This window comes from Lingula anatina, chromosome 1, assembly GCF_051362555.1.
Source record: "Lingula anatina isolate TDL-2025a chromosome 1, LinAna3.0, whole genome shotgun sequence".
Taxonomy (NCBI): domain Eukaryota; kingdom Metazoa; phylum Brachiopoda; class Lingulata; order Lingulida; family Lingulidae; genus Lingula; species Lingula anatina.
The window spans coordinates 60,404,708-60,423,400 of NC_141767.1; the positions used below are offsets into that span (position 1 = coordinate 60,404,708).

Sequence of the window (18,693 nt, forward strand, 5' to 3'; positions counted from 1 at the left end):
TATATGAAAACTGAACGATCTCCCGATGATGATATGAAAATTGCCTTTTCGTCTCGCTCGGATCGCGAACGATCTCCCTCTGACGATCTTACGCGAACAAAGTCCTGGCGATATATTACGCAAACGATTCTTCGCTGAAGATACATGTATGCCGTGAGCGGGGAAGGGGGGGGGGTTAAAGATGAAATTAAAAATATATATTATTTATAATATTCAAAGGGGAGGGGGGATTAAAATAATGATCTCCCGCTGACGATCGTTTGCAAACTAAGTTCCTTGAACTAATATGAAAACTGCATTTTATTATTGCTTACATCGCGAACAATCTCCCGACGATGATATGAAAATTGCCTTTACGTCAAGCTAGGATCGCGAACGATCTCCCTCTGATATGATCTTACGCGAACAAAGTCCTGAGGATATTACGCGAACGATTCTCCGCCGAATATATACCGTGAGCGGGGGAGGGGGGGCTGTTTAAAGATAAAATGAAAAAGACATTTTTTAAATCCAAAGTGTGTGTGTCTGGGGTCTGGGGTCTGGGGGGGGGGGGGGAGTGAAATAATGATCTCTCGCTGACGATCTTCCGTTAACGAAGTTCCCTAAATCCCTTGAACTAATATAAAAATTGCATTTCATTCTTGCTTACATCGCAAACGATCCCGCGATGATTATCTTACGCGAACGATTCTCCGCCGAAGATATGCCATGAGCGGGGAAGGGGGGGGGGTTAAGATAAAATGAAAATATATATATTATTTATTAAATTCAAAGGGGGGGGTTAGAATAGTGATCTCCCGCTGACGATCTTTTGCAAACTAAGTTCCTTGCACTAATTTGAAAATTGCATTTCATTCTTGCTTACATCGCGAACGATTTCCCGATGATGACATGAAAATTGCCTTTTCGTCTCGCTCGGATCGCAAACGATCTCCAGCTGATGATCTTACGCGAATGGAGTCTGCTATAAATATGAAAATTTTCTTCTCGTCTCGTTTGGATCGCGAACGATCTGTTGACAATATTACGCGAAAGATTCTCTGCTGAAGCTATGAAAATTGCCATCTCGTCCCATTCGCATTGCGAACGATCTCCATGGATGAGCCAGGTAATTGTTAAATGGTCCTAAATTGAACATGGACATGAATAGAAGTGACGGGTACATTTCCCTTCGAGATAATATCTTGATTTTTCATTGTGTCTTCCTCATTTAGGACAGCCGCCGATAACAATAACGGCGTTACAAATGACAAAGCCGCGGCCTGTGACTTTTATTTGCCGGCTTGATAACGCACCTTGAGCCAGGTAATAGTAATGAAACTATTTAGACAAAAGGCCGATGTTCCCGCAATTAAGAATGGGGATTCACATCTTAACCACTTATATTGTGAGTAACCGCTCGCAGGGGCGCACTATTGTTCCTATCTCCCATTGAGAGTGTTATCGGCAATGATATCCTGATCGTATCATTGTCTTGAATCAACTGACGCATTACCTTCATGTTTGAGCTGGACAACGCGGCCATATTTGGTGACGAACTTTTCAAAAATTATTGAGTACCTCATTTTCAAGGTCGACGAAGTTTTCAAGGGGAAAAAAATTACCTCGGCGGAAAATCGTCTGCCGACGAAATTTTCAAGACTTTACCGTAGAGCTACAATTTATTAAAAGAAGTTATTAGAGAATAATGGCTGGGTAAAATCCAGTAATAAGGTGCTCTCATTAAAATGTAGCCAAGGGCTATTTCATTCCAAGAGCACAGGTAGGCAATTATCTTGTGAACATGTGACCTCTCCACTCACATACACTGTTCTTAGTCATTCAGTCACCGCTCCTCATAGGAGCTAGACAGGACTTTATATCTGAGGTAAATTTGACTTTTTTCTTTCAGTTTGTTTATATGTTTATATCACATTTGACATTATTTGTTAGTTCTGCATTCTATATAATAATCTTCTGTTTAATCTGTTTGTACAACATACTTATTTATAATTTCAGTCAGCATTGATTCCAGTGAGTAAAATTGGAAAATCAAATACGGCCGATTTCATAAAGGAGGTTTAAATTTAAACCTGGTCTAAAGTGAGTTTAAACCAGGTTTAGGGATTGCCTGCATTTCATAAAGGAGGTTTTAGTATTGGACCAGTGGTCTAGTAAAACCTGGCTTAACATCATTCTAAACCTGGTCTAGACAGGTTTGTGTTTCATAACTGAGGTCTAAGTTTTTGATACCCGGATTATGGACTCGGACCAAGTCAAAAAATAAACCTGGTCAGACCCAGGTTTAACTCTGTAGCTTGGCAAAAAGATGGCTGACGTAGACTTGCGTGATATTCGAGCACTTGACAATTTGGACGCAAGAAGACGCCCTGAGCGTCGCCGACGCATTTTTCGAGCAAGGGTTAATTATTTTGATTTCTACGATGAACAAGATTTCAAAATCAGGTTCAGAATTTCTAAAGAAATAGCACGTGAGGTCATAGCACTGATAGAGGATCGATTAGCACCCTTTACATTGAGAAATCGCAGCATTTCACCGGAGCTACAGGTGCTAACCTGTTTGCGATACTATGCAACAGGTAGCTATCAACGTGCTGCGGGTGATCTGAGCGGGATAAGCGTGGCTTCTGTGAGCAGGATCGTGCCTAGAGTCAGCGAGTCAATAGCATAACTAAAGCCAAGGTACATTAGGATGCCAGATGCAGAAGAAGCTGACAGAATCAGACAACAGTTCTATCGCGTGGCGCACTTCCCTGGGGTTATCGGGTGTATTGATGGGACACATGTCAGAATTGTGTGTCCCAGAGGTATCCAGAATACTGCTAGATACATGAATAGGAAAGGATTTTATTCTTTGAACGTACAGGCAGTGTCCGATGCGTCTATGATGATAAGAAATGTTGTAACTCGTTGGCCAGGGTCGAGCCACGATAGCACAGTGTTTAGAAACAGTGCACTGGCTGAAAACCTTGCGAGTGGAAGGATCGGGGGTTTACTCCTGGGTGACAACGGATATGCATGCGAGAGATATCTGCTGACCCCTGTACTGCGACCAGCTACAGATGCAGAGACACAATACAACGCTGCCCACAGACGCACAAGAAACATAATAGAGAGGGTATTTGGCGCCCTCAAGAGACGCTTTCCGTGCATCGGCATTGACTCACAGCTCAGGTGTCGAACAGATACTGCCCAGGCTGTCATCGTTTCTGTGTGTATACTACACAATTTATCACGAATGTGTGGGGATGAAGATTTCATACCTGAGGAAGGTGATGATGAAGGCGTCAACATCCCAGTTGCACAAGACGGACAAAGAGGACTGTTATTCAGACGTCTGCTTATTCAGAACCATTTCGCGTAATAACATGGAACTATTCAGCTATTAATAGGATATATATATATATATATTTATATATATATAAACGATTCTCACTCTGTAACCAGAATTTATTCTTCAATAATAACACTATCAAGACATATCACCTGTTTTGAGTTTTTATTTACAAATCGACAAGCGCACATATATATATATCCGAGTGAGAATCGTTTTTCAATTCAGCAAACTCAGTTCTCTTTGTAGTTTCTTTTCTTTCAATAGGAGAACTCTTTCCTTAATATTCATAATTTCCATTCTCCTGTGATGCTCTCTGCGTCGTAATGTGAGGATTTCGGTCGGTACATCATAATTCGAATCCACACGCTGGGAAGCTGAAACAGAATATTTTGATAAATTCAGTAAAAGTGTAAAAAAAGAAATGAGTAGTGCCATCTAAACCATCTGAACGTAAGGTTTTTGTATATAGAATTATAAAAGTTACTGTATAGTCATAAAAGTTATTAAAAATCTTGAATCGTTCTATTGTTGAATCTATGCTTGTCATAGGTCTAAATATGAGATAAGAATATAGTACTTATCAATATTTAAAAAGAGAATGCCTACATCGAGAAGCTTGTCTGTCGCGCCGTGTGCTCGTCCCCTGGATGGGGCTGTTCTGGCGTGGGGAAGCTTGTCTGTCGCGTTGTGTGCTTGTCCCTGGGACGGGGCTCCTCCGCCGTGGGGAAGCTTGTCTGTCGCGCTGTGTGCTTGTCCCCTGGATGGGGCTGTTCTGGCGTGGGGAAGCTTGTCTGTCGCGCTGTGTGCTTGTCCCTGGGACGAGGCTCCTCCGCCGTGGGGAAGCTTGTCTGTCGCGTTGTGTGCTTGTCCCTGGGACAGGGCTCCTCCGGCGTGGAGATGTGTGATGTTGCTGTTCATCGTTTGCCTCCATTGGCGGCGGATCAACATCGTCTCCGCCAGCTGGCTCAGCTCCCGGTACATCGAGCAGTGCGTCGTCATCGTACGGATTACGCGGAGGGCTATCCACAGCATCATCTCCGATCACATCTATCACTGCTTGATTTTCTTGACTTAATTCAACCTCTTTTGGCCCCCCTCCAGTCTTTTTGGCAGCTTTTTTAATATTTGCAAATTCTTTCTTTGCTTTTATTTTCGCTCGTTTCCAGAAGTCTTTCACCTGCCTTTCAGTTCTTTTCCCGGCTTGTGGAAAATGTGCTGCTAATCTCGTTAGAATTTCTTTCCACGCCTCATTTTTTCTTTGATTTGATGTGACATCATTTTTCTTTGATTCAATGATGTTGGACTTCTCCTTTATTAGTTCTGAGATGTATCCCTTCTCTTCAGCAGAAAAATTCTCCGCTCTCTTTCGGCTCATTTTCACGTGCTCTTTACTTCTAATTTTTTTCTCATATGAGCTACACAGCTTATCTGCTTCAACGCTAGCGTGTGTCATCTGTTCATTTACGCCTACCTGATTGACACAGTTCAGTGATTTCTTTGTCTATGTATTCCTGTTACTTTCAACAGGAGGTCAAGTACAAGTTAAAACTGGTTTAGCTAAACCTGGTTTTTGGCTTTCCTACACTGTTAGTGAAATGCAATTTAGGTCTTGGGTTAGACCAGGTTTTGCTAGACTAGGTTTTAGCCTTAAACTAGGTTTAGTTAAACCTCCTTTATGAAATCGGCCGATAGTGTCTATCTTATTTAGTTATAATTTTTTAAAATTTTCATCCTTTTCTCATTATGATATAGCAGTTGCAGAGGATACACTATTTTATTTTTCATTTTAATGAGATGGAACTACAGAAAAATCACACTGCATTCATATAGGTATATCACACTCTGCTAGGGGCGCTACAGTAGTAACTATCCAGGGGCAGTGAAGTGCGAAACTGATACCGACCTGCTGACATCTCGCCTATGACACCCCTTTTTTAAATCTCTCTTTTAGCGCCGCATAAAAAAAAACTAATATAAGCCATTAACTAAATAAGCTGTAAATCAAAGAGTAAAATCCGGTCACGTGATTTTCCTGTGTTGCAGTCTTTGAGAAGTTTCAGTTCAGGGCGTTTGAAGTTTTGCCTCGACAAAATGCTCAAAAATGTCAGGTAATTACTGGTTGGAATTTTTTGAAATTTATGATGAATAAAGCTCATGAAATTTGCAATATTATGTAGAAAAATCATGAAAATTAAACCATGCGAAGTATAGTTAATTTGATGCGCAATATTTATAGTACATGATTTGCATGGAAGCCATCCCAGCCATGTGCTTGTGCGGTCGCCAATTTGGGTTTGTTTCCGGGTCATTAGCTTAACATAGAGCCCTAATTGCCCCAATTGGTCACAAGCAATTTGAGCTGCAGCTACAGCTGAGTGATCACTGCTAGTCAGTGGTCACGGGTCTTTAGCTGAAGAGTGTGGACACTTTTGGTGAAATTTTGCAGTTAAAAAACTTCAATATCTTTGTTGCTTATAGGAATATTTTAAAAATTCCAAAAGAATTCATCTGTTTTTTGCATTACCTTTCAGAAGATAAAAGTATTATAATTTTCTGATCAGTTTGAAAATTTTTCTGATATACCTAACTCATAATATCACCACTGATCTCAGAGGTGTTTAATATTGTAAATCATTTATTTTAGTGTTTGTAAATCTTTAGTAAAGCCAAAGGTATCATGGTGGGTGGTGTGAGAAAGGAGTGGACAAAGACTAGTGCTTTGTCTGGAAATGAGTAACTAATGAGGCAACGAATGACAAGGGCTGGCTAGACGTAGTGTCTCAGTGTAAAGTGCCATTCCGTAACAAGTAGAGCAAGTTAGTACAATGAATAACACACTACGCACTAGGAGAAAATACACTTCCTTTACAAAAAGGTAATTTTGATCGACATTATATTATATTATATTATATTATATTATATTATATTATATTATTTAAAAAATCTATATATAAATATGCATGTATCTTTTTACTTGAAATTCCAAATTATTTTACAGATATAGATATAATTTCTGGAAAATATAAATTGCTATTCACAAGCCTGGAAACCGTTGAAACCTGGAAACAAGACAAAATTTGCCCTCTTGGAAACAGACATAACAACCATAACTGCCACAGACAACTCTTCAGATGTTAAAGATGGTATGAGACTGAGTTTAGGCTATCTCATCAAGAAGTACATAAATTTTAATTCACTTAATAAAGAAGTACATAAAAACGCCTTTGATATTTCTGGGCGCTAAGATTTATTTTGTCAGAAGTGCGGATGCATCAAGCAGTTTTAGTGAAAAGTCATCATCAGATTCTAGGTCAGTAATGGCAGAAGAAACTACTAATAGTGCTAGTGTTAAAACTGAGCTTGGGCACATCACTGTGAGTGATGATAAACCAGGCAGGATGGGTAAACGCAAGTGGTTGGCTTCCAAAATCTCTAGGATTGGGGAAAAAACCCTCTTCAGATGACGTACACTATTATCTCACTTCTGGTGTCTCTGTAAGGATACAGTTATGGTTATCATTGTCACATATCACTTGTAAACTTTAGGAATTCTTGCTTATAGGCATGAGGAGCTTTACAACTCGAAATGGAATAACCTATACTAAATTTTCGCAATTTGAGAAAAAAATCCTTAAATGCTTAATAAAATTTGTAAAATGCTAAATAAAATGTGAAAGGAAAAAGTCTTCGTAATATATCCCCTCATAGATCTCATACTCTCTCAGTTATAGTTCACAAACATTTACAAGGTCAAGGTTGATCGTGTCGACTATTTTTGAATACAATCTAATTATAGCAAGGTCAATTTACCATATTTAGAAATTGACCCATGACACAATGCCTATTTTACCCAATAGTGTTGCGCGTGTGATCGATAAGTATTGTAAAGCGTGTTCAGCGTGTGTTATGAATGATCATGGCGGGCGCAGGATCCAGAAAAAAATGTCGGAAAGATGTCGGTCCAAGAAGTTTATTTTTCAACAAAGTGCAGAAGGAAATGTGCAACCTTGCCGTGTGGGGGTGGGATAGGACAAAGGCTTACTTAAGCCTAGGTCCCAACTACGTTTTGGACGCACGGTTTTTAGGTTCCTTGCGTCCTTCTAGATCTATATATCTATATATCTATATATATATATATATATATATAGCTAGATCGCAGGGAAGAAATCAAGTAAAGCCTAGGCCCCAATCGAACGTACGGGCTGCTACGTGTGGTCTACAGCCAAAAAATGGAGAAAACGTGGGAGTTCGTACGTGAGGAGCACGTCCATCGTGCAACTTTTGGAGGACGCAAACAGCACGTAGAAACTTTTCGACATGATCAACAGCCGCTACGTGCGATCTAGGTACGTCCTAGCTGGACGCAAGGAACCAAAAAACCGTTCGTCCAAAACGTAGTTGGGACCTAGGCTTAACTTTTCGACATGATCAACAGCCGCTACGTGCGATCTAGCTACGTCCTAGCCGGACGCAAGGAACCTAAAAAACGTGCGCCCAAAACATAGTTGGGACCTAGGCTTTTGAGAAGACAGTGGGGTGCTTTTCACAGCACAAACCCCCGGAGACGCCACGTGGAAAATATGGTATGTACCGTGCAATCTTGTTAAAAGTAATCAGTTTTACTGTTGTGCTAATGATAAATGCATCATATACTTCGTGGGAGAACTCTTAATTTATATTGATTAATTGAAAATAACAACAACAACAACAACAACAAGAAAAATACTACTATCATACATTTCTTCTTTAGAAAATCTCGAAAATTCCCCCTGCGTTCACGGGTCTTGACCATTTGCAACATTGTATCTTTTCACTTCCCCCTGTCGTGATGAAAAGGCTATCATAAACAAAACACTATATTTTATCAGAAAAATGCATTTTTTCGCAAGCATTGCTATTGAAACAGTTGAGCTTTATTTTGACTGTTTTACGATAGGGTCTTAATTGATCATGAGTTGTCAGTCAACGGCGCATTACTTTCATGAACTGTCAGTCATCAGCGCATTACTTTGGAGCTTTTAAGAATATTTTGATAGATACATTGCACCTTTCAATGGCACACATCTCCACGAAAAATACGTTGGATATGTGATTTATATATTTCAAACATATCGTTATATATCTTGAACATTCCCTAGTTGACATATCTGTTACAAATCGTAACAAGCTATTCCATTTACACAACTGAAAAATCAATACTAGAAGGGACCGGTACCTTTGTAGTTTTAACTGGCTAAAACTAGTCTGTTGTCTAGACGACAAACTGCCTGTCATCAAGTAACTGGTAGTAGATTTAATTGAAAAATCAATAAACTGGCACCAGCCGGCAGCCTACACTCATGTAAGTTAATTACTGTTGCTGTATTGACTTGGGGCTCAGACAAAACTGAATTTAAGGCTGAAAGTTTAACTCAAGAAGTTTTCATTGCCCTAAAATGATGTCGCTTTTAAGATTTTAAGTAACAAGTATTATTGTCTAAAGCAGGGATGTTTTTTTTTTTTTTGTGCAAAATATCATTCTTGAGATGGATGCAGATCTGTAAAAAAAAATATATATGGGGGGGGGGGGGGGGGGGACATACCCACTGACTTTTTCACTTATTGGTAGTCTCACCCCAGCTTAGGCTACTGTTTCTGCCTGCCATAAAAGTTATTGCATTTTTTGGTATACTTGGAAAATAAAGTTACTGAAAGATCTCGCCCTTAAGCAATTGTAAATCTTAACTTCTTTGAACTTTGCAGTACATAAAAACTAATATTACCCTACTATTTACTTGGCATATTAGTTAATTTATAATACTGCCCCACTGCCATGGCTTTCAATGACATGTCATTTTATAATTTTTTAATTTCAGTTGACCTGCCAGCTATGAAGTACCAAGGCCCAGGTATGTGGATTGTTCAGTGACACTTGGAAAGTAAACGGCGATTCTCAATTGTTGTCCCTGTCTGTAAGGGCTTTGTCTTTAGAATCTTCTTGTCTTTAGAATTTCATAATGTCAATATACAGGATTGTTTACACAGTTTTAAATTTTATTGAATTTTAATTACAAACATGGTTCGCACAAATCTGGAAAATCCTGGAATTTAGATAAAATCCTGGAATATCCTGGAATATGCTTGTGCTCCTTGAATAGTCCTTAAATCTTTAAAGTAGTGCTGGAGAAATCCTTGAAATTTGAAAATTATTACGTCTATTCGGTAGTTTTCTAGTTAGTCTACGTGAAAGACGCAGAGTAGTATTTCGTGTTATTGTGTTTGTTGAGCATCGAGCAATTCGGCTGTTTCCGCGAAGCAGTGATAGAGTCGTTTTAGCCAATCACTGTTGATTTAACATCGACTGTTCGGCATCGAACACGTGTGGCCCAGCATGCGCACGGTGCGAGACGAGTGGCTCTGTGAATGATTAACCAAGCATGTCAACAACAAAAGGTATTTGTGTACGGTAAAGTCTTGAAAATTTCGTCGCTTAAAAATTAATTATTTTTTTAAATTGCGTTCATTCGACGATTTTTTCAAAATTACGCATCCCCGACTTCTGGGTGTGACGAAATTTTCAAAAACCCCGACTTTCTATCTTACATTCTTATCGGCATTTAGCCTTGTTCCTCTGATATTGTGGGATATTTATCACTACTTCCAAGGACAATATCTGGTTGTAAATAATTCTTTTTTTTTAGTGTATCTCGATTTTGTTATGTTGACTTACCCGAAAAGAAGGTTGATAATTGTGTTTGCGCTATGAAACATAACTCCAGATAGAGGAGAGAGATCAAGATAAGCCCAATTGCAATCTTACATTGCCTGGACCCAGCATATGTTAAACACTATACATTTAAATAGTAACGTTTAATGCACGCTTATTAAGCGGAGGTCATGGTAAATGAAAACAAACGACGAAATAAAATCAATTTATACGGTTTATTAGGCACATAACTTACTAACGCTAATATAGGGCTACTTTGGGTCAAGGCTTTCGTTGATTTTATGTTAATTCAAACAATGCATTAAGACTGGATGAATTCCTACTCTCATAGAGATTAATATACTATGAATAAAATTTTGCTCAAAATATTACATTGGCCTTATAACGATTCATCAAATGTTTAAGTTTTATTAAGCACATAACTTACTAACGCTAATATAGGCCTACGTTGGGTCAAGGCTTACGTTGATTTTACGTAAATTCAAACAATGCAATTACAGAGGAGACTGGATGAATTCCTACTCCCATAGAGATTAATATACTATGAATAAAATTTTGCTCAAAATATTACATTGGCCTTATAACGATTCATCAAAAGTTTACTTTCATTATGAGATGTCAAGTATCTGTCTCTCATTGACTTTTATTTCCCTTATGAAATTGGTGCTTCAGTCAAAGATCTCTGAAAGGATCCTCAGTGTCATCTCTCGTGTCGGAGAATCCCAAAAATTCACTCTCCTCGTCACTGGTAAAAAAATCATCTGGGACATCATTGGTTGGCGAAGTTCTCTCCCCCTTTAGCGCGCTGGTGATCCCAGTGGTTTGAAATGATTTCACGACCATTTCGCGACTAACTTTGCTCCAGGCTGACGCCACCCACGCAACAACGTCCTCCTTACTCGCCGTTGGCAATTTATCGAACTTGCCCTTTGCTCCCATGGCTGCCTGTCGCATACGCTCCGTCCATGCTTTTCTGAGGTGTACCTTGAATGGTCTATTCAACGACACATCGAGGGGCTGGGCCTTGGATGTACACCCCCCAGGGATGATGGCCATGGTTGCATTGGCTTTTCGTGTCACCTCCTTCACCTTCTCTGTCGTGTGCGCAGAAAACGCGTCAAGAATCAACAGGGCAGGTCGTCTGTCCGTGTATGGCCGCAGGATGTGTTTCACCCACTTGATCATGAGGTCCTCGGTCATCCACCCCTTGGGATTCACTTCGACCATCCACCCTGGAGGACACTCCAGGGATAGCTGACGTGATCCTGAAAAATAGATAACATTAAATTTAATAACTGGTAAAATACGGTGGATATTGCTTTGCTTAGAAATATATTGTTAATAAATACTTAAACAGTGGTGTACAGTTTACTTATGTACTAACTTGATTAGGTGGTACATTTTACAGAAACTCTATTTATTAATAAATTTTAATAAAAACTCTTTAATTTAATACAAAACATTTGATACCATCATGGTTTACTACAAAATTTTTTTTTTTTTTTTTTTACCTTTGAAAATTACCATTGATGGTAATTTGGCGCCGTCTGCAGCTACCGCCTGCACTACAGTGAAGTGCCTCTTCTCGGCTCCAGTGGTTAAGATGCGGACATCTTTCATTCCTTTTTTGTGTATGGTCCTCTCGGGCACCAGATCAAAAGTCATAGGAACCTCATCCATGTTGATAATAAATTGGGCGTCGAATTCTTCCTCTTCGTTTATCTCCCCAAGATGAGTATAGAACACCTCTAGTCTGTCCTCGAGGTCGCTGGGTAAACGCTGGCTCTCGGTGGTCCTGGCTCTAATAGACAAACGATGTCTTTTTAAGAAGTTTGTAGCCCACCCCTTGGAAGCGTTGAAGTCAACATCTAATGTTTCTGCCAAAGAGAAAGCATGAGCACACAAGGACTCTACTGTCACTGGCAATTGGAGGTCTCTCTGCTCCAAGACCCATCTTAAAATGTCCTCCTCGGTGTTATTTCCAAGAAGACATGTTCTCCCGCTGCCTTCCTTCCTGCCTGCATCATTTCTCGGGACATCACGGGCTAGTTCTTTCTTCCACGTGCTGACAGTTGTGCGTGGGATGCCGAGGGATTTTGCTATGGATGTTATTCCATGTAAGGATGCCAGGTCTACCAACTCTTTTTTCTCGGCCAAGGAATATGATTTATATTTCCCCCGTTTGGCAGGTATGGTGTTGGTGTCAAGTTCAAGATCATCTCGTCTCCGCTTAAGAGCGACACGCTCCCCAGAGAGCAACGGTGAGTCATCTGGATTCGTAGCAGTCTTCTTCGGCCTACCAACGGGACGTTTGGCAGGTGATCTTGGTAGCGGCTCCTCCAGCCAACGCCGCGGCACGGTGTCTTCGATGACGGTCGTCTTAGAGAAAAAATCTTTAATGTTGCGCTGCATAGTGACAGTGTCTTATGCCTCTCCATCTTTTACCCCCTTCTTATATACCCACATGCCAATGACACGTGGCAGCCAGCTTAATCTGAGGTGTAAGAAACAAACCGTATTGATGCTTTTTATCAAAAGTTTTAATCGCAACGCTGATCAATTAAGCACTGTTATGGGCCGCGTCAGTGATTACTCGGTAACCTGGATAACATTACAGGTAAGACATGCCACGACCAGCTTAATCTGCTGTGTAATAAACAAGCCGCGTTGATGATTTTTATCGAACATTTTAATCATGACGCTCATCATGTCATGTCAGCCGTTAGTGTTGATAGCATCACAGGTAAGTGAGACCATGGCCACTCCCTCGATTTTCGCTGTTATTCGTTTTGGTTGCAAATGCTACAGAATGAATACTGCTGGATAAAAAGTAAATCAAATCTGTATTATAATTTGGTTGATTGATGACAAAGATCCTTTCGCATATATAAGATGTTGGCTTTTATATTCCCCCTTCCTTGCAAAGACTGCCACTGACTTCGCCCTCGTTGCTATGGGATGGGCGACTGAAGTGAAACGCGAGGCGCTCACAGCTTAACGATGCAGACACAAGTCTGACGTAGTGTAAACAGTAAACACATGATAATTAAAGAGTAAATGCAGCTTTTTGACACTTTATTTTTTATTTTCATTTTTCGTGTTATTTGTACCATTACAACATCTTGCATATCGTTAGTAGTTCTCTGTTAAATTAACGGAATATGTCATCACAACCAGAAACCTGAGATCCTTTACTTATTGTTTATTTTTCTATAAATGGAAATATGCAATAAAATTTTGTAATTGACCATTCGATATTCTCTCTCTGTCTTTTCTGCTTTTCTATGTATAACACAGTGTGAATAACACAGTTTGAAAGGTTGCTAGCGATGTACATGCAGCACAGAATAAAGCATTTAGTATTTAAGCGTTTCTACAGACACATTACATCTTATGTTTTGAATTGTTTGTTATTTAATAAAAACTGGGCTGATTTTACACAAGAACCGAATTGGAAGCACTTGCACTGATTGACAAAAGACAAATCTACGAAATGCTGTTCCTTTGGATATGTATGATAAAATCGTACAATCCTGTCTGAAAGGAATAACTTCCATGTTTCTGACACCCTGTGAAAATGGAAACTAACAATGTTTCACAGACACGTTAGACGAATTTAATTGCTATAGTAATATTATACATTTCGTAACATAATGGTATATGCTTTTCTGAATGTGTTGTGGCCCTTAAAAGGGCCGTTCAGTGACAGTTCACAAGCCCTGTCTGGCTTCTTGTCGGCCCTGCTACCAACACCGTTCAACAGCAGTCAGCAGATCCTTCATCCTCTTCAGAACCTTTTGATTGTCAGAAGAGAATAGTAGGACACAGGGAACTTCCCGACCACCCTGCCTCAACGTCGACCTTTTGGGGTTGCCGGTTACCTCAACCCGGATGTCGCCACCATGCAGTAGAAAGTGAAAACATTCCCTAGAAATTTCTTTCGGCAGGTGCCCCACAGTAATGTTCCCTCGCTTTACACGGATGCAATATCGGTCTTTTCGCCGGCCAACTGAAATGGAATGTGAACCAATCATTATTAATCTTGTGGCTTATACAGCATCAAACATATTTACCTTAACGTAATTATAAAGGCGAGAACGCATTAAAAAGGAATGACCTGCAAACATAAGAAAAATACTAGGTATTTTTTGTGACCAATGTCTGCGTTCGCAACATATGTGCATTTACGTTAACATATGATATTTTAAAGTTATTTCTGCGAAAGTCTTGAAATATAATTATAAAATGCAGGTATTACGTACCAGGATCATCTACATCAACAAGGAGAGATTCGCCAACAATAGGTTTCCAGTACACTCTGTAGACGTGGTACCCACGAACAACTGCTGCGTACGAAAACTCCATGATTTGTGTAAATCTTTTCGAATGCACCGTTTTTATACATTCTAGTAATGGTCTTGAAAACATGATCAAAGTCGCTTAACATACCTGGATTCCAATAGTTATCATAAATCCTATCTATTTACTTGTCTGATACGCAGATCAAAGACAGTTACCTGGTTATTGATCAAGGGCATGCTCCGTATGTGAAGCTATTTGACTTTAACTGTTCAGTGTCTGTTAATAAGGTAAAAGCCATACTGCATGTGATCATCAACTTATCGCGATATCTATCTGCCTATTATTCGTGATTACTGTGTGCCTTTATCTTTTTCTTGTCGCTGTGCTCAAATCCCTGTACATAAGTATAGCACGAAATACTCATATATTTATATGGGTAGGCTTTACTATTAATTGCTCATTTAAATGTGCTGATTTTTTTATTTGTTTATATCGTTAACGATATAGTTAATGTTTCTATGAATTTTATCTATTATTGTACATAAGCGAAAAGGTGTGTATCACTAAAAAATCTAAAATTCGTAGGGCTGCATGTAGCGGTTTACATATGGAGATGCAAACATTAACTATTTGAGTTTTAAACCGCCGACTTATCATTTATATATTTGTATATATATATATATATATGGTCCCATTTCAAAACAAACTGCATTGATGACCTGTCGAATTAATCTACTAGAAGCCCAGCATACCGATTACGCTAGCCGCAAACGAGCTAGGTAATCGTAACAGCTCAATGGACATGAATAGACGCTACGGATGCATTTCCCTTCGAGATAATATCTTGATCTTTATCATTGTGTCTTCCTCATTTAGCACAACCATCGATAACATTGAAAGCGTCACTACTGACAAAGAGCCGCGGTACATGACTTTTATTTACCGTCTTCAAGACGCACCTGGTGTAACCGTGTGTATGTGCTAGGTAATAATAGGCCTAATGCCACAAAAGACAAATGCCGTAGCTCCCGCATCTAGATCTATATCATAAGTAGCCGCCCACATATATTGTTCTTATCTCTTACTGAAAGTGTTATCGGCAATGTTATTCTGACCGTCTTGAATGAACTGACGCATGCGTATTACGTTCATGGACAACGCGGCCATGTTGGGTGACGAACTTTTCAAAATTAACGTGAGGGACCATTTTCACGCTCGACGAAATTTTCAAAGGTAAAAAAATTACGTCGGCGGAAAATCGTCGTCCGACGAAATTCTCAAGAACGACGAAATTTTCAAGACTTTACCGTATTTAACCTTGCGTGGGAACACGACCCGGAATTCAAACAGTGGGTGAAACGTGTGCCGAATGACAAGAAAAGAGCTAGCTGTTCAGTTTGCTTCTCTACATTTGATATATCGAACATGGGTGTTTCTTCACTGAAATCTCATGCTAGAGGTATGAAACACCGCGAAAATATGAGATTGACAAACTTGAATTCCTGTGGACAGTTATCGCTGAGTTCGTTATGGGGAAATACTATGAAATCACCTGGAAATAGTTGTACTACACTCACGCCTACATGTACCACTACGTCAGCATCAAGCAAGTCTTCATGTACCACAATGTCGGCATCAAGCAAGTACGCTACGTTGGACACGTTTGTTTCAAAAGACGATGTTGTCAAAGCAGAGATTCTGTGGACATTGAAATTAATCACAGATCATCAGTCGTACAGGTCTTCACAAAACATTGGTGAATTATTAAGGAGGATGGACCCTAACAGCAAGGTTGCACAACAATTCACTTGTGGCGAAAAGAAATCTGCTTACTTGTGCGTGTTTGGATTGGGGGAATATTTCGCTAGACTCCTGAAAGAAAGTGTAACTGGGCCATTTGTTATTTTGTTTGATGAAAGTCTGAATAAGAAGATGCAGAAGAAACAGATGGATATACATGTGAGATTTTGGAGTGAGGAGTGCCATAGAGTCGTGACAAGATACTTCACATCTGAATTTCTAGGTAAGTGTCATTTGAAATTAAACTTTTCCACTCTTAATACAATAATAATGATAATAGTGTATATATATATTAGATGCTAGACTTTATTGTCATAAGGTTAACTTGCCGTAATGATGTATTTCAGTGAAAATTTATTAAAAACATGGGGCATATATATATATATATATATGATTTCATAATTATAACAAGATTTAATTATTTAGTCATATTTAATCATTTCTGAATAAACAGCTTATATATTTTATTTTATTTTTTCAGGACATGCTACATCAGATGACATGGTCTCACATTTTAGTCAATGTGTTCTCAATAGTGGTCTACCAATCAAGAACATGTTGCAGATTAGCATGGATGGACCAAATGTGAATTGGAAATTCTATGACACAATATCGAGGAAAGTAGCAAATGACTATGGATCCTCTCTCATCAACATCGGGTCATGTGGTTTACATATAGTCCACAACAGTTTTAAAGCAGGAGCAGAGTCCACAGATTGGAATGTAGCATCATGTCTTTCAGCCCTGTACTACCTGTTCAAAGATTCGCCAGCTAGGGCTGAGGACTATGTCAGAGTGACTGCAAGTAACATCATGCCACTGAAGTTTGTAAAACACAGATGGCTTGAGAATATTCCAGTATGTGACAGAGCTTTACTGATATGGAACAACATAGTATAGTATGTCGAAGCAATCGAATCTAAAAATCTCAAGATGCCAACAAACATCTCGTACAAAGTTGTTAGCGAATGTACAAAGGATGAGCTGTTTCTTGCGAAGATGAATTTTTTTAAATCTGTCGCTTTGCAGCTAGAGCCATTTCTAACTAGGTATCAGACAGACAACCTATGATACCCTATTTGAGTGATGATCTCTGTTCTATCCTAAGATTGCTAATGAAGAGATTCATCAAAGATGACGTGATGCAAACAGCAAGAAATCAGGAAAAACTAGTCAGAATTGATGTAACTGACAACAAGATCCACCTGGATTATAATAAAGTGGATTTGGGATTTTCAACGGATCGATCTCTAAGCAAGATTAAGAAAGGAGCAGTCAGTGAAAGAGGTTTAATGGAGTTCAGAATGGAGTGCAAGATGTTCCTAGTTACTGTTGTTGAAAAATTGCTCAAAAAATGTCCTGTGAGTTACAGTTTGGTAAGGTATTTGTCCTGCCTCAATCCTGTCAAAATGTCATCCGATGCAGACAAGGAGAAGTGTATTTCCAGCTTCAAAAAAGCTCTGTCAATTCTATTAAACCATAAACTTGTGAAAGAGAATGAGTGTGACAGACTTCAACAACAATACTGCTTGTTTCTAGATGAAATCCCTGTCATAGGATCTGCTGAATTCAAGCAGTATGATTCACAGCATGCCTGCCAAAATGGAATTGATGAATTGATTCACAGAACAATGTCCACCCCAGATGGCAGATTCAAAGATTTGTTGAAGCTAGTAACACATCTTTTAGTATTGTCTCATGGCCAAGCCTCAGTGGAGAGGGGTTTTAGTGTCAACAAAGACGTGGAGGTAGAGAACATGAGAGCTCAAACCCTGGTTGCACAAAGGATTGTCTGTGACCATGTGGCGAAGGTTGGAGGAATATTTGAGGTCAATATCAACAAAGACTTGATACTGTATGCCAAGCAATCAAGGCAGAAATATGAACTGTTTCTCCAAACAGAAAGGGAGAAGAAAAACAGTGAAGAATTACAGAAAAAGAGAAAGTGCATCTTGGATGAGATTGATGATTTGAAAAAGAAGAAAAAAAGAATCCAGGAAGATATTGACAATTTAACCAAGGCTGCAGACAGTCTGTTCTTAAAAGCTGAGAAAACTAGGAAAATTTCCTTTGTTACCCAAGCAAACTCCCTTCGCAAGACAGCTGAGGAGAAAAAGAAAGAAATTACTGATATTGAAAAAGCCTTGGCTTCTTCAGTGGAAAAATTATAAACTTAGTTCAGCAATTCAAGAAGCAAAACAGACTGTTTAACTACATTTTCATAACAGATTAAACTGTTATTTTTCAACAGTGCAATATACATCATGAACATTTAGACTCTTTAATGCATGATATATTGATTCATAAGACTAATAAATTCTAGCTGTGCCAAATATTCTTGGTTATATTTTTACATATTCATATTGGATGGTTTACAAATAATAATTGTCCAGTGTAACATACTCCTGGAAAAAAAAATTATGTCCTTGAAAACTCCTGGAAAACTCCTGGAAATTAATTTTATTAAAGCTGGCAGAACCATGTACAAAAATGTTCACTACCAGCCATAGCTGAAAAGCAAGCATTTCCGATGCTCACAATGTGAGCA

The 18,693-nt window shown here is 39.1% G+C and overlaps 2 protein-coding genes across 2 annotated transcripts; one reads left to right on the top strand and one right to left on the bottom strand.

The window, feature by feature from the left end:
* Nucleotides 1-2,741: 2,741 nt before the first annotated feature.
* Nucleotides 2,742-4,712, bottom strand: LOC147764845 (uncharacterized). The gene is made up of 2 exons (XM_087000754.1): nt 3,944-4,712; nt 2,742-3,711 (listed from the first exon to the last, which is right to left on the bottom strand). Exons 1-2 carry the CDS (start codon nt 4,710-4,712, stop codon nt 3,554-3,556), a joined length of 927 nt encoding a protein of 308 aa, XP_086856880.1. The 3' UTR covers nt 2,742-3,553.
* Nucleotides 4,713-15,307: 10,595 nt separating this feature from the next.
* Nucleotides 15,308-17,045, top strand: LOC147764846 (uncharacterized). Its single transcript, XM_087002841.1, has 2 exons — nt 15,308-16,368; nt 16,627-17,045. Exons 1-2 carry the CDS (start codon nt 15,771-15,773, stop codon nt 17,043-17,045), a joined length of 1,017 nt encoding a protein of 338 aa, XP_086858967.1. The 5' UTR covers nt 15,308-15,770.
* Nucleotides 17,046-18,693: the final 1,648 nt, after the last annotated feature.